This window comes from Nylanderia fulva, unplaced genomic scaffold, assembly GCF_048542155.1.
Source record: "Nylanderia fulva isolate GAGA-0341 unplaced genomic scaffold, ASM4854215v1 Scaffold1, whole genome shotgun sequence".
NCBI lineage: Eukaryota > Metazoa > Arthropoda > Insecta > Hymenoptera > Formicidae > Nylanderia > Nylanderia fulva.
The window spans coordinates 2,713,776-2,740,048 of NW_028189192.1; the positions used below are offsets into that span (position 1 = coordinate 2,713,776).

Consider the following 26,273-nt stretch of genomic DNA (forward strand, 5'->3'; position numbering starts at 1 on the left):
AAGAGGAACGAGAGGAAATATCCGTCGGTGGCGAACGAATGGGGATCGAAGCCGCAGAAAAGCCTTTGGTGGGAACCCCGGATGGTGACCCTATACCGTCCGCTTTTCCACCCTTAGTTCCTTCCTCCCTCCTTCCCCTTTTTCCCGGCCCTCGCAACATTCCTCTTTGCCGTCGACGGGGTCATAGAAGTCGAGCAAAGCCGATCTGTAGCGCTGTATCATGTAAGTTTTCTTCTCTTTCGCTCCTCTCTCCGTGTCGCCCGAATTCGCCCTCTAATATTCTCGGATTCTGTCATTTTTTATACTCTCCCGTTTGCGGACGCACTCTTGTGAAGTTTGATTTTTTTAAAACGCTCACGTTTCTTCTTTCATCATCATCGCGAATCGTTATCAGACTGCCGTTGAAATGGCTGGCGATATTTGGAATTTGATTTATAATTTGCGTAGATTTATGCTTGTTTCTTCCTTTCGCAACGTATACATTTTATATGTATGTCAAACCACATCAGTCGTGTTCAATCTTTGCGTTCGAATCGTATCTGAAATGCCAATAATTTGTTTCGCCTGGCTTTTGTCTCTCTGCTAATTCCGTCGCCGATCAAGTTGCACAAGATTAAGCTCTGACATGAGAAGCCTCCTCAGAGACACACGGCGAGCTTCGACGTTTCGATTAATTAATTAACAGGCATTATCGGGCTTTGAGGCTATCGAGTCGAGCCATGCGAAAATAGACTTCCGCACTTTCTGCCCCTCGAGAGAAACGCGTGCGTATGATAGCACTTTCGGCTGCATAATTTAATTTCTCCGACGCTGCTTTCTTTTCTCCCCTTTTTTTATCTTGTCTTCATCTTCTCTTGTCGCTCGCAAATAAATAATTAATGGACCGACCGCTCGCCATTAAGATTTTTTCTTCCTCTCTTTCGACGAAAAGGGAAAGCTCTCGTGTTGTCTCTTTTTACACGGTGACAAGTAAGCAAATAGTCTTTTACGCCCATCGTAACATTGTTATTTCTAGAGTGAAACTAACTCTCATGGGAACCGCGTTTTGCTGTTGTTATTAGCTAATGGTACCCGCTAAAGTTCTGACGAAAATTCGAAAACCGAGAGCGTAGGAGTAGCTGTGGGGTAAATATGTGTACGTAGAGAATCTATTACAGGTCTCTCCCTAACAATTATTAACAAAGTTAAGATCGCTAACGAGATCGACATATCCAACATCAACGACAAGATATTTAAGTAAAGAAACTCTCACAGAGACACACGTGATATATGCTTTATGTAAATATAAAAATTATCAACTGTCAATGTGTGCAGATTATATATCAGTTTATTTTTATTCATTTTTCTTTTGCGGGAAATTTTTGTATCATTTCTCCTTTACGTTCTTTTCTCTTTCTCCTCGCGGGGATTATTCGGTAAATCGAACTACTCTCGGCAGATTTTGGTCGTCACGTGACCGTAAAACTTGGCTGATTTATCGTAATTGTTGACAGTCGCGAATCCTTGAGGCACCGGCGAGAAATTACCGGAGCTGGTTTTCGGTTCGAAGAGAGAGAGAGAGAGAGTTCGCGCGTCAGCTCGAGCTTATCCCCCGGGAAGAAACGACGGTTTCTTTTCGCGTGGGAAATTTCGGGGCTGCGCTCGACGATCCCCTACGCTTTATCTAGACGGCGTCTCGGTGATCTCTCGGTCCACGGGAGATTATACGACGGTGCTTAAATTAAACGCCAAAGTAAATTTCACATGCAATAACACAGGCTCGCGTTACGTTATACAGAGAGCCGGTCAACGACGTCGTCGTCGCTTATTTTTCATCCTCGCGCCGGAATTTCGTGATATCACACGATATTGTCGCGTCGTGCGTGCACCGGGCTCGTCGGAAACGCGGGCTTTAATTCCGAACCGATATAATCCGCTTATTCGGAGGACGCTTATTAATTTTTAGGCGAAATCGGATCTGCGAGCGATCGTGACGCGCCGATCGAAACAAAAAATCGAAAAAAAAAAGAGAGAGATAAGAGGAGGAATAAACGCAGGATCCGACGTACATATACACATACCACGTACACATACGCAGGAATAGATCGCGTATCGGCACGATGATGGACGTCCATACGCCGTGATTCGCGAAACGCGGAGGAACGTCTCTCCGGTTTTTTTTTATTTTACCGATTCTCGAAAATCGGCCGTTATATACGGAATTTTGTGTACCGTCGAGTGACGTTTATTCCGCGATCGTCGCTTTTTATGTCGCTTTTGTTCGCGCTGCGGGCTCGAGGAAAAGGGAAAAGCTAATCGAGAGAAAAGGTATTGCTCCACTCGATCTCGTCGGAAAAATGTCGGGTTTTATAAAAGAAAATAAACGACACCGGCGTTGCTCTCGCGATCGCGGAACCAAGAGGCTCGCGTTGAATTTTTTCTTTTTTTTTCTTTTTTTTTCTTTTTTTTTTTTTTTTTACATGGCATCTCTCCATTGTTGCTGCTTTTATAAGGATTATTTTTTAACAATTTTTGAAGAAATAGAAATAAAACTGAAACATATGTATTTTTTTTAGCTCCGAGCGTTTGAATATATACAATAATTCATAAATCATAATATAAAATATTGCCACATTTGTTATATGGGCGGGGAAATCCTTTAAAATAGTTGCATGACTAATGGTTGGAGATTAATTTTCCAGAGTTCTTTTCACACACGTATACACATGTGTATACATCCGCCGCGTTTTATTTCGGCGTCCGTTTGTTCCGTCGAAGGTTCGATCGTCACGATTACCTTTTTACGACGAAAATGTCGGAGCTTTTTTCAAGCTTTGTCACGTATAACGACGGCCAGTCACGATTCCGACCACCTTCAATGCACCGATTTCAATTTCGCGGGATAAAAACGCGTCGTTGAATGAGATGAGACGGATCCCTTACATCGTTTTCTATATAGGGGGGTATCGGAGATGTCCTGGCGTTATTCCTTCCCTCGTATTTGGCTTTCAATATCTATGAAGAAAGTGCGCCACTTCAGAGACATGTCGTGTATAGACGACCCGAACCCGGATACAGGAAAAATATAGCGTCGTCACGGGAGGAACATATATTTTCGACAGGCGCGATAAATGATAGAATCAAAGTCGCAATGTCATCGTTAAAATGAACTCCGACGCTTTTAACTCTGATTCGCGCGTTTATCAATACCACCCCGCGCGTTCTTTTTATAAAATCGGAAAAATGAAAGGGATCCTGTGAATAATAGATTACGAAATCATTAGACGTCAGGTTTGAAAAGAAGCTTGATGTATCCTGCGTTTATTGTAACGACGAGAGATTAATTTTCGTTTAATTAAATAATCATTAGGAGAAGAAGATTATTGATATTTTTTTAAATCTTTTGAGCATAATTAATTTGAATTAAAGAGAACATTAATTCTTAATGGTTTGAAAGCGGATATCTCTCTCTCTCTCTCTCTCTTTGTAGCGTTAACATCATTTTCCGTATATTGTTTGAATCAACCTCGTGATATGAATACGTAATTTCACTTGGAAGAGACGAGCATCTTGGAAGAGTATAATTAATTCCGCAATGTGTATATAAATGAGAAATTATCCGTACGACAAATATGGCAATATTTTATATTTATTAAGTAATTTTATATATTAAAATACTGAGAGCTGAAAAAAATACATATATAAGAGATCGGACATATATAACAGATCGTTGATAAACTGTCGATCGATCGAAGGAGCAATTTGAGAAGATCTGGCTCCTCGATCTAACGTAAAAGTGACAGATGCAAACTGAGAGATATAATACAAATATATCTAAATGAGAAATTATCCGTACAACAAATATGGCAATATTTTATATTATAATTTATTAAATAATTCTATGTATTAAAATACTGAGAGCTGAAAAAAATACATATATAAGAGATCGTTGATAAACTGTCGATCGATCGAAGGAGCAATTTGAGAAGATCTGGCTCCTCGATCTAACGTAAAAGTGACAGATGCAAACTGAGAGATGAAATACAAATATATCTAAATGAGAAATTATCCGTACAACAAATATGGCAATATTTTATATTATAATTTATTAAATAATTCTATGTATTAAAATACTGAGAGCTGAAAAAAATACATATATAAGAGATCGTTGATAAACTGTCGATCGATCGAAGGAGCAATTTGAGAAAATCTGGCTCCTCGATCTAACGTAAAAGTGACAGATGCAAACTGAGAGATGTAATATAAATATATCCAGCGAAATCTAATTTAATCACGAGAAGCTTGATTTATATCGAAGACGCGAACGCAACATATCACCGCGTTGTATAGATGTGCTCAGAGAAGGGAGGCACAAGACGGGCTAACGATTTCCAGTCGGGAAATATTGATATACGCGGGACGCATATTTTTATGGGGCGAAGTGGGGGAGGGGGGAGGGTCATAAAAATCGGTCGGATACACGTTGGTGGCGGCGACCGCGTTGAAAGAATCGTAAAAATTTCACGCAGGCGCTCTCGCGGCCGTGCATTCTTTACTTAGTCGTTCGCGCTCGCGATGCCAACAAACCTATAAGCCGTAAACAATAGTTACGCCCGGTATATAAGGCGCGTCAAATTATCAAGATATATATTCCTGAGGTGCCCCCGGCTCGGAAAGGAGAGGGAGAAAGGAGCAGGTGCAAGCGCGAAAGGACGCAAGAGTTAGACAAGGGCAGCGAGAAAAGAGGAACGGGCGAGCTTTCGCGTAAAGGAGGAGCAAGAGGGAGAGTTCGGATTCTCTCCTTCGGATGGTTGGAAAATCGACAGAAGAGGGTGCGAGAGAGAGAGAGGGTGCGTTTCTACGTAGACATCCTCCCCGACGGCCCCATTGCACCCTGGGGTCTGTATTAATGATATAATATTTCTTTGATTCACCGAAGCGGCGTACTTTAACAACCACTCCCTCAGCCTTTCCTCCTCCTTCTTTCCCGCGAGTTGATCCGCGTTTTCCCCCTTTTCTCTTCCTCTTCTTTAAACAGTCTAGAAGCGGGAAGGGCTAAAAGGAGACAGTGGACGAGTTGAAACGTAGTTTCAAGCCGGAGAAAGACCCGTTTCGCGTTCCCTTATAACGCAGATAAATTACATTCATGTTCTCCATTCCTCTCGTACTTTTTCCCCCACGTTCGAGACTCCCTCCGGGTATCGCGCGAGTCCCTCGGAATGTTCGAATCCGTCGGAACGTTGACGGGGACGAGATTGGAGGGCGGAGAGGAAACGGAGTTTATTTAAATCAGAAGTAACTCCTTATACTCGCTACGTTTTTCCCACCCAATCTTCGTATCGCAAACCCCTTTTCTCTGCCACCGAGACTCGCTGGAAACTTGGCAGATGACTTTGCAACGCTTAAGCTTTCGGTGCTAACAAAGTTTCCACTTCTATCCGTTATAATAACAATCCGATACGACAGAATATCCGTTTCTGTCGTGATATTCTTTTGCCTACAAATCTGACCGATGTAACTCTTTCTTGAAAATTTGATGAGATATTAGTTTTTTTTTTTATTTTTTTTTACGATATATATTTTTATTTTAAATATTACGACTAGATGTCAAACTGTCAATTATAAATGACAAAATTAAATGCGACTGTATAACTTCTACGCTTGCATATAATTTTCTGCGAAAACATGATAGGAGACCGGATGACAATAATCTCTATCGTCGAAAAGCACAGTTATCGGATTTTCCGAAGAACTACATTTCCCTTCTCTCATCTCTTCTTCGAAAGTCTTCGAAATACGAGATGCGCCGTTAAGAGAGTAGGTATACTCGCGGGAATTCAGAAACTTGAACAGACTTATATACTGGACTTATTTACTGGATGCGAATAAATTTCGGCGAAGTCTGACAAGCGAAGTCGAATGATGCAAGGACGAGAAGAGGAGACGCAAAGGTGATCTTTTTCTCTAAAGGAGGGACGATTTGTGAAAGAGAACGACACACACACACACGCAACGTATATGCGTTTACAAAATACATTGGTAGGATGTTTATGGCGATGCGCGAGTATTCGATTCAATAATGTCTTTTATGGCTGACATCGAGGCGAGCATCGCGGTTCTTCGATGGCGAAATGTTGGGAAGCTCGTGACCAGAGGAGGACTGCCGCGGATAATCCGGGATCACAAAAGGCGAGGATCGGGGTAAAGTTAGCTCTCGAAACGAAGAAAAAGGGGAGTCTCTAGATACCATATGTCACCGCGCGGCAAACCGTATTTGTCCTGGGATTGTCGATCTAATTCAGTCTTGATGAAGAGACGGGAGTGAGAGTTTAAATAAAACGTGAGGTTTAAATAAAAATTAAATATAGTAATAATGTTGAAATAAAGATAAAATAAAATTAATGAAACAAATGCACTTATAATCTTAATATAAGAGTAGGTATCAAAGGATAACGTATTAAATACATTAATAGTATATTGTGTATCAAGTGCGGAAAGTTGACAATTGGTCACGAGTGCGGGGGATGGATGCACGAGCCGAAGGCACCGCACGTGATACATTTACTATTTTGTATTACGAGTGCATGCAAAGTGGCTTTGTGCGCGAGGTGGCCGATCGCACGCCGCCATCTTGCGGCGTGGGAAATCGGCCGCTTTCCGCACAGAAAACACGCACACAAAGTGCCACTTTGCCTGCACGTGTAATACAAAAATTATTTTTATCAATTATAAAAATATAGACGTCGTACTTTATGAACAAAAGTAGAAAAAAAATTCTATCACATTCTAAATACACGATGTTACCTCTTGTTTCAAAATACCAATATAAATATTCGCAAAATGATAAAGTCCTCCGAATTTGCCCCTCTCGGCGAGAGAAATGTATGGCCCCATAAACGTAATCCGACACCCTTGCAATGGGGTGTTCTGCCTTCTATCGCCCTCGTTCTAGAATTTTCCTCTACGATTGACAACATGTTGCTGCGTTTTTTGTGCATATTAAAAAATTCCAGCGTCCATAAAAAAAAATAGACTGTGAAATAAACCGCGAAATCTTTTCGAGCGACGAGATCGGTTCTAAATGTTCATCGCGCGCGGAGAGCAAAGTACGATAGCTGGTCTCGAATTAAGATGATCGATGGATTAACGAGACGTCGACAGTCGGCGCGCAAATGAATCGTACATTTATACAATATTTGGATAGACTCGAGATCCGCCGTTCGCGAAAAGTATATAGCCGACTCTCGATCATAATCAAATGCAACGCGGGAATGCGTCCAGGCGACGAATGATTACAAATGGTTGAACGGGGAAAATCCGTTTTCCCGCGGATAGTCTATGAAATCCGAAACGCTTTCGAAATGTCGCGAATGAAACGTCAAACAACGCGGAACGTCCAGCGAGGACGTGTATATACACGCAAGGTCGTCGACGAAGAATGCACTCATTTGGGTTTTTGTACGCCGCGCCGAGGCGCGCGAAAAAAAAAAAAACGAGAAACGGGAGAAAAAATAGAGAAGGGTATACATGCGCGTCGCGCGTGTAGAAAATCGTCGTGTGCATGCCTCGGTGCTTTGTGAAATGTAGCGGCCGCGATTGTAACGGTGTAACCGCTTGCTCCGATAATTATCGACGCGCTAGATTCGCCTATAGTTTCTCGCAACGGGGTCTTTTTTTATCCGATCCGCGCGTTGTGTTGCCGAGCAAAACGAGAAACACGGGGCTGCACAAATTGCTCGCGAGTCATAGCACAAATATTGTACATACGCGTAACGCACAATAGAACGTACTCGCACATTTAATGAAATATACACAATCGCGAACTTTTTGCACGAATTTCTGCCATTAAATTCCAATTACAGGCGCTAGATATGCATACACAATACGGGGAATTGCGGGGGAAAAATTCCACCGAAATTCCATTAAAATTAAAATTAAGTCGCCCGCTATTTCTATATAAATGTCATACTCCTTTATTTCGATTGATTGGCTTTTTGATTGGCTTATCGCTCACGATCGCGTTATATCTCGTTCTCTATTCGCTCGCCAATCTGTAATTCAGCCGCCACGAGCTAGCTCCGAATATATGAGCATTCGTCGCTACAGGCGTTTGAATGAATCATTGTGCCGAAAATCGCGGGCGTTTAATCGTCAAAGCGACCAACCGCACGTGCGCGCGCGCATAACATAAGGGTAGATCCTATGGATTCAGCGGATCCCGCGCGGAGGATTTTCGTCCCATTCGCACGGAAACCCAATTGCGCGGCTCTATGCGTCATTAGCGCTGGGAAACGGAGTTAACGCCGTTAAATCCGGGTTCGGTCCGGTCGCGGTATTATTCGCACTTGCGCCAACCGTTCGTTTCATGTACCTACGTGTACCTATGTGTGTCCCGCAAACCGCGCCGCCGCTGCGCGAAATGACGACCGACCTCTTTCTCTCTCTCGCTCTCACGCGAAATGCGAATAAATGATCGTTCGTCCCGACTAACTCGATTTCCGTCGACGAACTGCGTACATTTTTTTTTTTTTTTCACCCGCATTGCCAGTTTCTCATTCCGATCGCTGTTGTGTTGCCTTCTCTCTCTTTCTGTAGGTCTTTTCCGCAACGTTTTCATCCCGAATACTGGATTTAACAGTCGCCGCGAAAATTATCGCGAACCTACCATGAATTTTGATCGATCGGCAAATCCGAGAATGCAACGTACAATATATTACATTTTTCGTAAATATAGAAGTATGAAAAATTTTATAGCTGATTTTTATTCTTGTCAGCGAATTCAATTCGTGTAAGAATGAATGTAAAAATGACACGCGTCGTATTCTTGCGACACAGCGATTTGTTGGAAAAGTCTCCATGATAATCTCGATCCGAATTGCATGTTTTATATACGTCGTATATGAGACGGAGAGGTAAATTTTTCTTATTTCTCTCTTGAATTTACTAGCGAGAAATTTTATTTTCACCAACGGTTTTATCAATACCGAATCTCGTCGCTTTGCCAATATTTTTCGAGCATTCGAGGCTCGTTCGCAAATATTTTCGATCTCTAATATACGAATAAAAACTAGGTCGCTGGCCTGATGTAAAATGAACTGCTATACAAATACATATAGAAAGAGTATTTGGATGTTTTTCAGATCGTATTCTACATCACATTTGCACACGCGTAAATGATTTTCGTAAATAATAAAAACAAATAATACACGGTAAATCACTAAATAAACCATACTTTGTTGTATATTCCATAAAAAAACAATTTTATATTTGTATTATTCGCGCATTATTGAAACATTTATTTTAATTGCACTGATTCTGTTGACCTTTTCAATATGAACGATGCATATAAGTACGCGTTATCTTGCAAAGAACGCATATATTGTACATATTTACGTCCGCGCGCATCACGTTAAACTTACCGCATTTATTTTTGCACTTTGTGCACATAAGACGGTTTCTGTCACATACATAACGAGCGCTTTTGAGTCTCTCAAACGCGTCATAAGAGTTAAATATATGGCAGGATAATTTGTTTGCGGATGTGTACATAAGTATACATATTGTTTACGCGCCGCGAATTATAGCGCCGTGCATCTGCCGCATTAACAAATTGCTTTCTCGCTAATTGAAAGATTATATCAGCCGCGGATCATAGTCTGCGGATACAAAGGATAGTTCGTTGAAGTAAATACAAATACCGTTGTTTGCTTTGGTGTTTCAATGTTGTGCGTTTACAATTAATTAATTTGTCCGCTGCATGCGCCGTAATTAGCGTAAGTGGCCGCGTCCAAATCCAAAATGCGTCGATGAAGTAAATTCGAAATAATGCAACGTTATTGCAGTGACGTCACAATAATTCTCGCCATGTTGGTTCATTTTCGCGACGAAGACTGACTGGCGCGCATTTAAACAGTTGCACATTACGGGATTCTCTTTCGTACACAATGTGCGATACGAATATACATGTATATATATATATATATATGTATATATACGCAACCTTTTCCTCCGAGAATTTTATTCTAATTTTCATTTTAAATTTTTAATCTAATCTCTCTACGCGAAATTCGAAATTATCACCGGTGTCACATTTGCTCACGTTTGCATAACGGATTTATCCTACGATGTTACCATGGCGTCTTAACCTCGTAATTTTCCTCAGACGCGGCGCAAATTAAATTGTTACTTCTCTCTGTTTTCTCTCTCCTTTACTAATCTTCGTTTATTAACTACAATATTTGTAGAAGTAACTGTGAAACACAGCCGATTTAGGACACGAATGAATTAAGTTTTGCAAGGAACATATCCAATTAATAACAACGCGTTCTCGCGATAATATTATTATACGCACGGAAAATTCATTAAGTCTGCACGAATATCGATGAGAGACACGCTTTGTTTGTATAAAATTGCAATTTCTCGATATTTTACAATTTTTGGGAAGAATTGTCGAGCTAATTAGATATGCTTTTACATCATTTTCGCAGTACTTGACTTTGCGCGTATAATAGTACAATAACGACAAATCCAGCTGACTCGTCAATCGTTATTCACAATCGAGAGAGAGAGAGAGAGAGAGAGAAGCTCGCGCTTTTGTATATAAGAAACTATCATTCGCATTTTCAATACCAGCCGCGTCTCTCATCTCCAACCAAGAACGGCGGAGACACGATGAGGCTTTAAGTAATATCGATATCGATATGAAAAGACGAGTACCGGACGCGGAAGAAAAGAGAAAAACGCAGGAAAGCGGAACGGAAAACGAAGCGAGCGTCGCGAATGCATCGATATTGAATTGAAAATGGATCGCGCGGAAAAGGAAGGTACGGATGGAGAGAAGGGAACGGAAAGGAAGAGACTCGCTCGACGATGCGGCGAAAATATAATTCGCGATTCGTGCATAAACATTCTTCACGTTCTCTCGTCGTCCTGTCCTCCGCTATTCATCCCCTTTGCTTAAACCGTCGCTTATAGATTACGAGAGCTTGAAAATGCAGTTATCGCGAAACCTCTTCGAGACGATTACGCGCAACGTTTTATTAATTTTTTTTTACCGGCGCTTCCTCCCCTTTCCGGGGACAAATCAATTTTCTCTACATCCGGCTCGATTTCTGCTTCAGCGAAATCGTCTTCGCCCTTTTTCCTCATTCTTTTGGTGCATTTAACTTACTCCCTTCTCGTCGGCCGCGATAATAGAACGCGCGCCCGCTGGGAAAGATGGGGAGGACGGCGGTGTAATGCTTTTTATTAAGTTTCCTCGATAAACGTACCACTTGACTGTCGCGGATGCGACTTGGCGACCCGAGTCTTCGGGGAATTTTCCTTTACGCCGAGCTGCGCACGAGGACATTTAGAGAGATACGGGATTATTAATTTTATGAACACTCAAAGGAAAAAGGAAATTTAAGCGAAATCTACTCGATGTTTCAAAAGAGAGAGAGAGAGAGAGAGAGAGAGGGAGAAACGTTTTTCTTTTTCTCGTTATACGGTTTACTTTTACTTCTAATAAAGTTACAATATAAATTATTGCGATGTAACTGGACGATGTAGAAATTAGTTCATAAAAATATATTTATTAAAAGAAGCGAATATATACATATCTTTTTTACATGATAGTTAAATAAAAACTGTAAGTTTTTTTTTCGTTGAGGCAATTGCCATCTCTTCGTCAGCGCAACGCGATGTAATTACAACGAAATTCTTGCGCATATAAGTATTTGCCTCTCCCGTTCTTCCTTTGAATTTTGTCGTCCGAGCGTGTTTACTACTCGAGCACGAGAGTTTCAGAAATTCCATTACAACTTGTATTCCGAGGTAAATATAAAAATGCTTTCCGCTCTTTTCTTCGTGTATTTTACTCTTGCGTGCATAAAATCAGAAAAGAATCTCGACGTATATAACTCTCCCAGATCAATTCACGTTAAAGTAATCACACAAAATTCGAATATGTCTCATTCTATCTCGACTCGTGCACGAGATTTGTTGAAACGGGATTGCAAATGTGATAAATAGCAAAAGCATATTTTAATCAAAACGAAATATTTATACATCTCTTACTACACGAGTGTGTAGCTGATATTTAACTTGATGTTTGAATCACAGTTAAAACGTATTTCAAGTAGTAAGAGTATGATTATGGTCAGACATTTGATGTCGCGAGAAAAAAATTAGAGCAAGGGAGAATTTAATTAGAATTAATAAATTTATTACAAAATATACATTGAAAAAAGTACGTCTATCTCAATTATACAATTGTTGTAAAATATATCGTGACTTATATGATATTTGAGTCACAGGCTGAATTAAAACGTGTCTCAAGTAGTAAGAGTATGATTATGGTCAGACATTTGATGTCGCGAGAAAAAATTAGAGCAAGGGAGAATTTAATTAGAATTAATAAATTTATTACAAAATATACATTCAAAAAGAACTATGACTATCTTAATTATACGATATAATTTGTTGTAAAATATGTATAACATGACTTACATGATATTTGAATTATGGTAGAGGCTGAATTAAAACATGTCTCAAGTAGTAAGAGTATGATTATGGTCAGACATTTAATGTCGCCGGAAAAAATTAGAGCAAGGGAGAATTTAATTAGAATTAATAAATTTATTACAAGCTATACATTAAAAAAAAAATATGACTATCTCAATTACATGATATAATTTGTTGTAAAATATGTATAACATGATTTTGATGATATTTGAATTATAGGCTGAATTAAAACGTGTCTCAAGTAGTAAGAGTATGATTATGATCAGACATTTGATGTCGCGAGAAAAAATTAGAGCAAGGGAGAATTTAATTAGAATTAATAAATTTATTACAAAATGTACATTCAAAAAGAACTATGACTATCTTAATTATACGATATAATTTGTTGTAAAATATGTATAACATGACTTACATGATATTTGAATTATAGGCTGAATTAAAACATGTCTCAAGTAGTAAGAGTATGATTATGGTCAGACATTTAATGTCGCGGGAAAAAATTAGAGCAAGGGAGAATTTAATTAGAATTAATAAATTTATTACAAGCTATACATTAAAAAAAAATATGACTATTTCAATTACATGATATAATTTGTTGTAAAATATGTATAACATGATTTTGATGATATTTGAATTATAGGCTGAATTAAAACGTGTCTCAAGTAGTAAGAGTATGATTATGGTCAGACATTTGATGTCACGGGAAAAAATTAGAGCAAGGGAGAATTTAATTAGAATTAATAAGTTTATTACAAGCTATACATTAAAAAAAAGTATGACTATCTCAATTATACGATATAATTTGTTGTAAAATATGTATAACATGATTTTCATGATATTTGAATTATAGGCTGAATTAAAACATGTCTCAAGTAGTAAGAGTATGATTATGGTCAGACATTTAATGTTGCGAGAAAAAATTAGAGCAAGAGAATTTAATTAGAATTAATAAGTTTATTACAAGCTCTACATTAAAAAAAAGTATGACTATCTCAATTATACGATATAATTTGTTGTAAAATATTTATAACATGACACATGATTTTTGAATTGTAGGCTCAATTAAAACGTGTCTCAAGTAGTAAGAGTATGATTATGGTCAGACATTTCATTATAGGCTCAATTAAAACGTGTCTCAAGTAGTAAGAGTATGATTATAGTCAGACATTTGATGTCGCGAGAAAAAAATTGGTGCAAAGGAGAATTTAATTAGAATTAATAAATTTATTACAAAGTATACATTGAAAAAGCAATATATCTATCTCAATTATACGATATAATTAATTATAAATATATCGTGACTGACAAGAAATTTTTTTTTTGTTGCAGGCATTTCTGGAAATGGCGGACGAGAATGCTGCAGCGACCATGGTGACCTACTACGCTTCCGGTATAGCCCAGCTCAGAGGCAGAGCGGTCTACGTGCAGTTCAGCAATCATCGTGAACTCAAGACGGATCAAACGCACTCTAACAACGCGGTCAGTAGCCCAACAAATGATGTCGCCAACACTTCTGAGGTCTGTGTCATACTTCTTGCTTCACTTCTTTCTCTTGCTTCACTAACCTCGTGGGGGGGGATGGGGGCCGGGGAGGGATTTGGGTACGCTGCATGAAAATCACTATGCTCGCCAGATTAACTTTCAACCTTTCCCTAACGCACGCTCGCTTTCTTTCTCTTTTTCTCTCGTGTACACAAGAGCTTGAAGTAATCTGAAAAATTATCAAGCGGTTATCGTCGAAATAGCGTACTCTCTTAGTGCGATACACTTTCGTGCACTAAGTATACACGGAGAATTCTCTTGGAATTTATCCTGAAAATCACGATATTCGTGAGAATAAAAATATTAACATCTACCATAATAAGATATAATATTTTTTTATTGTGGTAAATATTAAACCAAAGAAACTCTTATAAAATTCTGCCAATTGTCCCACGATTACCATGAAAAAAGAAAATTAGAGCAAGAGAATTTAATTAGAATTAATAAGTTTATTACAAGCTATACATTAAAAAAAGTATGACTATCTCAATTATACGATATAATTTGTTGTAAAATATGTATAACATGACTTACATGATATTTGAATTGTAGGCTCAATTAAAACGTGTCTCAAGTAGTAAGAGTATGATTATGGTCAGACATTTGATTGTAGGCTCAATTAAAACGTGTCTCAAGTAGTAAGAGTATGATTATGGTCAGACATTTGATGTCGCGAGAAAAAAATTCGTGCAAAGGAGAATTTAATTAGAATTAATAAATTTATCCGCGTAACGTTTAACGTTTCGGCGATTCTTTACGTTCGTTTTCCAAAGAAGAGACGCAGGAGTCTGCTACGTCGCCACGTGCGTAACGTCAATGACGCAGTGACTTCGATGCCTCGAGGCGTTGACCGAAAGTGGCAAGCGCGAGACAGAGATGGGATTTACGTTGGTACAATGGATGTTAACTACACCCGTCGAGCGAGTTCGGCGACGCTAACCGCGCTTTGGCATCGGCGTTATTTATGCAGGCTGGTTAATTAATCCACAGGTCCCTAACACACATCCTTGCCCAAGTATCGAGGTAGCATTCGAAGGAAAGGGGAAGGGAGCAGACGCGACGGCCATTTCGCCGTCAAGTCAATCTAAACACACACGCGCGTCCGCAAACTCCGTTATAATTAATGCGTCCATAATTTATGAACGATCCCTCCGGGCGCGAGCGGCGGCAGTGCATCCTGACTGCATATGCACTCCACCCCATCTCCGCCCCACGTGACGTGCACTGTCTGTCACGCATACTACTTGAAACTTGCGCGTGTCATCGTGCGCCGCCGGTCATCATTGGAATTAGTTAACTCGCTGTGCAATTCGTAGCCGCGCGGTCGTTTTCAATGAAATTTGTCGGCGAATTAATTAGCATGCTAATTCGCCGGCGAATCAATTAACGGAATTCGATCGCGGAGCCTCGCGCGCATTAACTGAAAAAGTACTCGCGATATTTTTTCTTTCTCCTAAAGAAGTTTTGCATCCAAGTCATTTCGTTCATCTTCACCCCCGAAACGTTTCAGATAGATAATATCTGAACGACGCGGACCTCGATGAAAGAGAATTAATTAATTAATTGATTAATTCTTCCGATATATATTTATCGTTAAATCGTCATCCCAATCGCCAACTCGCGTGTCGATTCTCACCCTCCACCCTCGTCTCTTACTAAACTGCCGTCTCCCCGTTTTCTCTTGGGGAACGGGAGGCGCAACTTCGCAGTGGAAACGGACACCGATCCCACGGGGAATCCTCCGGGAAAGTTTCGCGTGTGTGTATCCGGGGTCTGCACGAAAAATAATAAATAAGGGAGTAAATGGCACACGGCGACGCGCGTCGTCGTCGACGTCGATGTTCTTTCTTGACACGCGGAAAGTTTTCGCACACGTGACCGTGGAAACTTTACAATCCACGGGGTTTATAGAACGACGCGCCGCGAGGTTTCGCTCGCCGAGGGAAATTCGTAACTCCCGCAGAAAATTCCTTCACGCGAGTCTCACGTTATCCCTCTCTAGCTATATACATGCGTGTCGCAACGTCGTTTCGTTAAGAGCGGAGATGCGATCTCCGTAAAATAAGCGGAAAAAGAAAGAATTTAAAGCACTTTTTTTCATGTGTGTAGTTTTTTTTTTTTTTTTTTTTTATACATATACTTTCTTCATACGCCGGACAAGATTTTATTTCCCAGGAAAGAGTCCAAGTCGTTTCTTTCAACTTTCTTTCCTGAAAGAAATTTAATTTCTATCGTTTATTTTTAAGATCTCTCTCTCTCTCTGCGAGACGCATTAAATATGTCTAAAAGTAAATTTTACTCGAGATAATATTCACTTGAAGCGCGTAGAAGTATTTAAGTATGTTTGCTAAATTTAATTTGCTGTTGCTTGTTCATTCTCTCAATATTAAATGATTCGCCGATTTAGCTTCAAGTTGAATCTTTAAATAAAAGAAAATCAATTGGACGAGTTACATTGGAAATGAATCTCTCTACAACTTGCAGATATTCTTACATTTGAAATTATATATATTCTTTCAATAGTTAATGCAATATTAAAAGATAAGGAATAATCGTAAAAATCTTCGATTATGATAGTAATTTTTTTTCGAGACAGAATCGGCGCGAGGATTATTTCTGTATTAGATTCACTCAAGAATAGAAGTTCTCAAGCCCTGCAGTTTTCAATTCAATTTCCGTTTACCATTTTCTCGGCCAAATCAAAAGCTTAAAATAGAGTTCACAAAAAATACATTACTTTGAGAAATTTTATCAAGTTTCATCGACAGTCTATTTTTAATATTATATAACCTTTAACTTTTTACATCTTATTTGCTCAATAATTGTCAATTAGTTAAATTCTACCATCACATTAGTACGAAAACTTAAAAATGATCCTCCGCATTTTTCTCGGCGAACGCGAGGACTCTTAAAGATGGCCTGCCGGAGGATTTCGGTTTCTCGGCGAGAGTTCGTTCCCTCTACACGGCCGAATGATTTCTCACCGTGCGTCCGGGCTGACAAACGACGCCGAAAAAGCAATCGCCGTGAAAGCTTCGGCGATGCACCGTGCGATTCTACACGCGGCTCTACGTGGGCGACGATGATGCCGGAAATTTTTGCGGGCTCGAACGAACGCAAGACGAATGTCGCTCCGGCACCTAAGCGATGTACCTTTCCTGCCTGGGAGCGAGCTCCTCGGAGAAAGGAAATCAATTTTACGCGAACGAGAGGAAACGTACACAAATCCGCGAAAATGTCAACCCCGTGCCTTTTAGTCGCGATTAAAATATCCCCGAAGGATGACTGATTTATGTGAGTCACGTTGGAGCTCTTCGAGTAATCTATATAAAGGAGATTTATGCGGTTTCAATCTGAACACAAACTCTCGAGTAGTCTATTTTTAATTTTGACTTTTTTTTTTTTTGTATATATACTTACATATAAAAAGTTGATTTCATAAATAATGCGACGAACGTGTTGAAAGTTCTCTCGCGCGATATATCGATTGCTCGAAATATAATAATAGAATATGTGGATGGAGCACAAAATAGGTCGGCGAAAGCGCGAAACGGTTAGAGGAGGGCTCGAATTCTTAGCGAAGGAGACCAAAAAAGGGAATATATTTATGGCACGCAGTTAATGCAACCGTCCCCTCCTCGCTTTCCTCTGGGAGTAATGTGTCGGTTAAGCAAACGCCCGACCAGCGAACTCATTTAATAAAGAAACCGCGCGCGCCGCGGCACCCCGGCATTGTTTAGTAATTAATTTAGAGCCCGGCTTAACCGACCTCGGAACGCGTAGCCGCGGTCTTTATAACCAGGAGAATGGGCGAGATAAAGATAGATATTTTTCGGATAATGAGTGATAAACGAGGGAAGAGATGCGCAATGTATATAGCGGCCCAAAAATGGATTATTATCAAGGCGGATCTAATTAAAAGTCAGACTAAATCTCGTAGAGGTAAAATCCCGCCAAGTAGACGCTTTTAATTACGCGGATATGTATTATATATATATATTATAATTATAATATATGCATTATAATATCCTGATTAAAATAATATTGATATACATTTTAATAACGGATATCGAAGTTACGACAAAATTGAAAATACGTTTTAATAATAAAATATATACGTAAATTTTATATTACATCGCTCGATATGTTTGCACACACACAACAGAGTTTATATAATTTTTCAAACATAAAACGGCAGCTCTCAATGCGAGCTGTGTACATAAACGTTGCAAGTTTTATTCGGATATATAATTTATTTTATACTTGTGTATATATCCAAATCGATCTGAGTTCGTGACGCAATCGCAAAATTTTTTAATAGCATATCATTGGTTTCGTCCCTTTTAACTTTCTTTCTCGCAGAATGCACTTTCCTCGAGTTCGCGAAGAGTTTTCTGCCGCAATCCGGAAACCCGTGCTCGGAATTAAAAGATATTTTTACGTGGTTTCCCGCTGTCATCCTCTCCTTCTCCGCGGTTCTTCCTTATTTGGTTAATTTGGATTAATTTAGACATTTCCGACTGTGATATTTCCGCTTTCACATGGTTTTCATTACCGTTCTCGTTCAAATGATTTCGCTTTTGTGCTCGGGATACCTACAGAATTTAATTTGGACACATGCACAAATATATGTTGATACGGCTACCGTAATTCCGTGTTATATGTATACATATATTCTATTTATAAGTAGAAGAGAGAAGAGAGTAATTGTGAAAGGCGAGTTGCGTGAATGGCAAAAAAAAAAAAGACTTGTTTTTATAGAACAAGAAAATTTGATGAATTTTTATTGGATCAGTGCGTGACTCTTTTTACATATATAGCTTATTACATTTATTTACGATATGCATCGTTTAATTTGATATTGTTATTTGAATTTATACGATACGCGATGCCAGTTCTCCAGGGATACACATGGAAAAAGCGTTCGGAAGTTTTTAATTAGAACAAGCTGCGCAACATGCAGATTTATATTTTATATTGTAACTTTATCTCCACGCTAATTGGTGTTTATTCCGCATTTTTACATGTTATTATCAAATATGTCTGTAAAATCGCGGAACTTTCGAATGCAAATTAATTTCTGAAATATTTACGACTCGAAAAAAATTCTTCTATGAAATATGACATTAAATATTACTCTTTGTTCTATTATAAACATCCTAGAGTTAATTAACTTTTTTAAATAAAATCACAAAAAAGATTCAATCCTTCTTTTGAGATTTACCTCACTTTTGAAAAATCAACAAAATATTCCGTAGAAGAAAAAAGCCGGTTTATAAAAAAATTAATATACGCACATCCGCTTATTACGGATATGTTTTTAGTGTTTAGACAGATTTAATTTTTCAGAGTAGTAAAAATAATTCGCGCGTGTATATTTTTTGACACGCAATAACGAACAACCAAAAGCTGTAAAAAAAAAAAAAAAAAAAAAAAAAAAAAAAAAAAAAAATGCCTTCCCCAAGTTTTTCCGTCTTCGTCGACCGCGGCGTAAAAATCCCTGGAAAAGTTTGTCGCGATAGGCCACGTGCGCGAAAAATTGTTATCACCTCTGCGGTTAGAAAAGAAATATATATATATATATACGTAGCAGGAAGGAATGAAAGGGAGGATACTCCAGGTTCCCTAATACTTTAAAACAGATTCCGCTCGGCGTGGTCGTAACAAAGGCGACAACAGAAGTGTGTCGCCCTGTCTATGCGCGAAAGGGAAGGCGCCCCGGCTAATGGTTTTTCCGACGAGGAAAACTTTCGGTAGCCTTTAGTAATCGCTCGCTCGCTTGCTTTCTAACTAAAACTCGCCACCCGGCAGGAAGCCTCCCGTGTAAAAGGCAACCTCGTGTCCCGCGCTATATAACGGCACGACATAATTCTGCTTTACACCGCCGGCGAGGTGTGCGCGACTTTTTTTTTTTTTCCCGTTCTCTTGGAAAACTTTCCGCCGGTAAAAGGAGAGAAAAGAAAACGCGGGAGATCAGGGCTGTAGATCCGGATTTTGGTAAACCCTACGCGCGTATATATAACATTAATTGCATTAGGTACATTATATGTATAATATATCGTATTAATTAATATAGCTGATACATCCTTTATATATAAAAAATTAATTCTATTTTATTTATTTATATATATATATATATATATGTATGCATATGACGCGGTGTATTATATGATGATTTTAATACGGCTTCGAAATTTGTTTGGAAATACATGAACGTTCGCCCGAAGAAAATAAATTTTCACACTATGGTTAATTTCGAATTTTTATCCCACGTGTGTGTGTGTGTGTAAAAACAAGAGAGAAGAAAAGCGCACCGCGTACATGAATTTTTCGCGATTAATCCCGTGTCAACATTAACATTTTTCGCCGACGGTTTACCGGCGGTGCACGATAAACGTGGCGATCATGAATAAATCAGCGTTACCGCGGAGTAAACGTGTCCGCTAAGCGACGCGTTTGGCTGAAGCCCCCGGATGTCGTTGCTTTTTATTCGTCGGGCACAAGGTTATCGTCGGTACACTTCCGCCGCACGTAGTGGATGTTATCGAACCGGGGAAAAAGAGAGAGAGAAAGAGAAAGAGCGAGAAGGAACGCGGGTGGAATGGAGATGGCGATTTCTGAGCTGGAAAAGCAATATGTAGTCAGGATGCAAAGTAATGCAGTTGACAAACTAGGGGAAAAAAACAGAGAGCTCCAAGGGTGGAAAAAGTAAAACTGAATATTCGATTTGCAGCACGCGGGACGATAAAAATGCAAGGAAATACACCAGCGCGGATGTACGTACACGTATAAAGGACATATGGGGAGGGTTGCATGAAAAAGTTAGTTCAGGGTAGTACGAATAATATAGGATGAAGAATTGATGTGGAGGATCGCACTCGCGATAATTTGATAATATTAGATGAAGAATTTGTAATTCATCGTTGACAATACTTGATGATTGGGCCATTAAAATGGCGCCCAACACGTTCAATTAAAGACTTAAATAATACGTACCGGCTTAATCCTGACAAGGATTATTAATCTGTTCGCCGCGCGGCCATTGTTTACGGGCTAATGCCTTCCAGCGGGGTAATTGCGAGCAACATAAAAGCGGGCGTTAAGGCCGGAAAAGTGATCGCGCGTATATATATAATCTTGCCGCGTCCGGAGGGAAACTCTGGCAATGGATCTCCTCTTTTCTTTTTTCCCTCGCTACTGGAGCCGTATATACTATACGTAACGCGCGAGGTGGAGTGGCGTAATTTGCAATTGTGCGATACACAAACTCGCCGTCGCGATTGTTGGATCCGCGCTGTAGGTTTCTCTTTTGTATCGCCATTCTGCTCTTTTATAGGAATCATTTTTCTTATGCGCGCAACTTATCGCGATTTTTGCGGAAACCTATGAACATCAACATTTTATGCCTGTGCTTAAAAAATTGAGACGTATGTGTTTTTTTTATAATCTGTGTCACGCGATTCTCTGCTATTTTTATCTTATCTTTAGAACAAAAATGATTATAATGTTTGGTGATGTAACGATTAGTGACCGAAACTACCTGTATCTAGGCGCAATACGAACATTTAACTTATTTTAAATAAAAATAAAATTAATATAGAAATATGTAATTATATTGAAAATCGATTATGTATCGATATTATATTTAACCCATATATCAAAAATGATTTTTTCGAAATTTTAGAAGATCACTTTTCATTTTTTCTCAAATATCTCGAGTCGTAGAAATCTGGTGACATTGATACCGATATATTCTTTTTTCTTACTATCTGGCGTATCGATTGAAAAAGAAAATACTTCAAAATAGCTTCATTAGATCTAGAAATATAAACAAAAGAAGACTCTGGGTTACTCTAACCCATGAGTGGTAACTGAGGATTAATATCGATATACGTATATATTTTAAACTCGATCGATTATGTGGATACAATTTTTCCCCGGGATTTTTCGGGATGCCGACCACGAGCGACAGTAAAAAGAAGGGGTAAGGTGGACGAAAGGAGGCAGGTGAGAAAAGAGGGTTGGGAAAAACGAGGGAGATACAATGTACATGGGGCGTCTCACAGAAACAATGCGGCGCGCCGTAGATCACCCGAGACACCCTCCATTAAAAATATTACGCCATCTTGCCCGCGTAGCCATCCTTCGAGCTTTCTCTCTCTCTCTCTATCTCTGCCTATCCTCTATATTCCCGTGACCGGTAGCTCGACCCATCCCTTTCAACCCCCGCTCTTTTCCCCCCTCGTTCACCCTGCTCCACTTTGGCTGGCAGCCGCGACAGGTCCGAATAACAATGTGCCATTGTTAGACCTACATTCACTGCATCGAGCTCTGAAATATGCAAGCCATGAAGACCCGTTGCGTTACAGAGGCTGAGGTCCTCTGAGAGAGAAGCATCCTCGCTCTCTCTCTCTCTCGCACGAGCGAGCTTTATCGTCGAGAGAAAATGTCGTTTACGATCTCTCTTCTCCTCGGGCGAAATTTCGGCCCGGCCGAGAATGTCTATCTCGCGGGGACGAACGGAATTTTCGCAGATATCTCGCGACATTACTGACATCTTTATCTCTATATGTTCAACGCCTGCTTGAGGTGTACGTGTAAACTTTGTACTACTACTCATGGACGCAGGATTTTTTCCAGAAGGGGGTACGATTCATTTTTTTTTTAATTTATTTACTGAATTTTAGTGTTTGTTCGAATTGAGAGCAAATGCTTAATTTTTTTTTACCGATTCAGGAAGGGGGCATATGCGTACTACTAATAATCGCTATATAAGGAGAATAAAATTGATCGATCCAACGATTTGACGGTGCAAGCGGCGGCAATTTTTTATTTCGTCTCTTTTTTTTTTATTCTAAAAAAAAATCGTCCGAGCAAATTAGATTCAGGGATACTGCTGTGTTTTATCTCCCGGATCAAGTCACTGCAACTGTATTGCATTATCACGTCAGAGACGAGAAATTGTGTGTAATTTTTTTCACGGGATATAGCGGTCGAAAATAGATGAGCTTTTCACCTGCGTGCGGAAAAACTTTCCGACACGCGGCAATTCAATAGAGTGGACTTTGTAATTTAATCTAAACAGCCGTGTAATTTAACCCGGTAACATTTTTCGACAAAAGTAAACTTTGCGAGCGCGGGACGCGGTTGATTAACTTTCGCGTCTATTTATTAATTCACGATATTCCGGAGTTGGTCGGGGCACATTTTACGAGTACACTTTATATCGCGAGACCCCCCGATGGCATGCGGGCAAAACTCGTTTATTTCAACGTATGTATGTAACGGAGGAAGAAAAAGTGACCTATTACTTCTCTCTCGTCTCTGACGTCACTGTGTGTGTAACACACAACCGCGTAATGCATAATGCAATAATTTGATTCGACGATAGAATATTAATATTAATCGTGCGGGCAGCAACATAGATGAAACAGGATAATCGTAATTGTTGATTTAGGACGTTATTGCAATCGTCGCGTCGGAGATAATGATCGGTATTAGCATGTGGACGCGATAATTAGCTGTGCACGATGCAACGGGCGTTGCATGATATTCCGATCGTCGTAAACCTTTATTATAGAGCAGCTGGATGCAGATCGCGACAAATCGCGAGAGGAGAAAATTCTCTCATCCTTCTTTCCAGGCGTGTCAAAAAGCGTAAAGCGCAACGCCACCTAATCCATCATTTTCCGCACATTCGACCCTGGTTTTTCCCGTCATATTTCACCATCTCGCCGCGAAACAGAAAGAGAGTCTCCCTTTGCCGGCGAGAAAAATCGAATACTTTTCCCGCAACACAAATCTGAAAGGTCGCCGCCCTCTCTCAAGACCGGTTCATCCCCTTCTTCCGGAGTCTTTGTATATATATATCCTTCCTCGATATCGCTATCGACGACTTTGTATCGCGAGGCTGCACACTCTGTTGGCACTTTTGCCAATACAAGAGGAAAAATAGATAGGCGATTCGTTCCTTTTTTCCTTGACATGAAAACGCACCCCTGTGGACGCACATAGGGACAAATGTGAAAAAGTAGGAGCATCTTGGGAACGCAAGGGTAGGAGTGCTCGACTCTTCAGCTTCAGAAATTTGACATTGGCGTGAATTTTTCAGGTGCAAATTATCTTCTCTTTTATGGGGTTGTTTTAGAAAAGAGTATCGCGTGTAGGGGTGAATACGATAGTATTTCTGCGAGCAATTTCCTAGGAAATGTGTACGTAATGGATATATTATATCGAATTACTACATAAAAATGTAAATGCAGTGATGAAAGTTTGAAGGGGGAGGATATAAGAGAAATGCTATCGCGAAGGAGGGAAATTAAAAGAAAAAGCATTCTCGATTTTTGTTCAGAATTCACGAACTCTCTTTCTCCGAACAAACCAAGCGCTACGCTCGATGCTCGATTTTGATTTTGTTCGATATTACGAGCGAGATAGCTCTCGACAATTCTTGGATCCGCGTATGACACTAGGGGTGACTCCGGGAAAATGAGAGAAACAGAGGAGGCGCGACAGAGTGAAAAAGGGGTGATGCTACAACCCGGGAAGACTGATTATTCTGACTGCAGAAGAGTCCGTCTGGCTGGGTGGGCCACTCCATCATTTTGACAGCAGCGAATCCCGCTCGTAATGTCGTCCAATGAACGCGCGTTCTTTATCCCTCGTTCGCGAGGTGTATGTACGAGCATTGAAAAAAAAAAAAAGACGAAAGAGAGAAGACGAGAAGAAAGGTGGAAAAAGGAAAATCGCGAAAAAGAGAGACCGGGGTCGAAAAACTCGACGCACGTATAATGGAATGTGTTAGCTCGAACCGGGGAGGGGGTGAAAACGGTGTCAGGGTTGCGCGTGATTGAAATCGATGGTCGTATCATCGCGAGCGCGCGAGCCAACAAATTTTCTCTCCCGGTCGAAAACTAAGCGCGTAACAACGCGCGACGTTAACGGCGATTGGATGTATATCGGGACCGAGATCGAGTCGCGAACATGAAGGGAGGAATTTAATTTGACGGAATCGCATATATTGGGACTGTCGAATTTTTCCCCTTGATTTAATGAAAATCAAAGCGCTTGTCTCGAAAAAAAGAACACCTATTATATAAACGCGATTTGCATATATAATTTTCCCTATTTACCTTTTTTTTACGTGACAAGTCTCTCGAATGGAATAAATTTAAGTAAAAATACAAGATTAACAAGAAAAATTATAATCCAAGATAAGCCGAAATAATTTCTCTCTCGGAAGCTGCAACCTGTATAACTAAATCTCTTCTCTCTTCCTTTTGGTCACTCAATTTGAATCGCGATGACCGTCGTTGATGAAGTCGGTCCGATTACTTTTTACTTGACGCCTTTCACTGTCCATTAGCGGTGATATATACACATCAGGTTCCGCATCTCCGCACATGTATACGGCGGAAATTCCATCACCGTCGGCCGATGAATTATTCAGGAAAAATTTTTGCTCCGCTCGTGTAACGAGCGTGCAGCACTTCCAGCGCAGTTTTCTTATCGCGCCGCTTCTCGTTTTTTAACCATGTCTCTCTCTCTCTCTCTCTCTGTTGCGCTGGCGGAATATTCTGCGGATAGCCGTATTCCGGTGTGTTATCCTCTCTCGTTTCGCCAAGAAATCGCAAGACGTTTCTCGGCAATTCGTGCGGCTTCTATCCGGCAATCCACTCGCTCCCCGAGCGTGCATTAATTCTTAATTCCTTCGTTTCGCCTACGAGTGCACGTTATGCCGCGAAAAGGGTCGTTTCGCATTCCCTCGGAATGAAGTTAAACAGCGCGTCGTAGAGTAATCCGGTCGGGGTGATATTAATTAGAGATCATAGAGGAGAGATATATTTGTGTTTAATCCTTGCTATTTGTTTCTCGAGGAATTAAATCGCGCGAGGATAAAGGAACTCTCGGTCTTTCTCTCTCTCCCTAATTGATATACGAAGGACTCGGTAATAATTATAAGAGATAATCAAGCGTCGAATATTTTAAAAAATTTTGCGTCACGAAATTCAGATTTTCAAATTGTTGGCTATATCGCGATCCATGAAAGCATCTCTTGTTTCCTCAGACTATTATTTTCTCGAACGATTCGACAATAAGAAGAAGACAGGTATTCTCGAAATTCCATCATTGCGATTCTCATTCGAAACAAATAATTCCCGGGCGAATGTAATTTATTTAGAGTCGCGATTCGAACGCAATTAAGTGGGGACGCGAAAAAAAAATATAACAATAGCCGGAATAAAACG

At 40.0% G+C, this 26,273-nt stretch overlaps 1 protein-coding gene across 11 annotated transcripts in view; it reads left to right on the top strand.

Moving 5' to 3' along the window:
• heph (polypyrimidine tract-binding protein 1 heph) overlaps positions 1–26,273 on the top strand; it is a 386,169-nt gene that overhangs the window by 310,259 nt on the left and 49,637 nt on the right. For all 11 annotated transcript variants that reach the window (XM_085490344.1, XM_085490352.1, XM_085490358.1 and 8 more), the window contains one exon: positions 13,813–14,001. In XM_085490344.1, the coding sequence (XP_085346470.1) occupies positions 13,813–14,001 (189 nt within the window). The remainder of the gene's footprint in view (positions 1–13,812; positions 14,002–26,273) is intronic.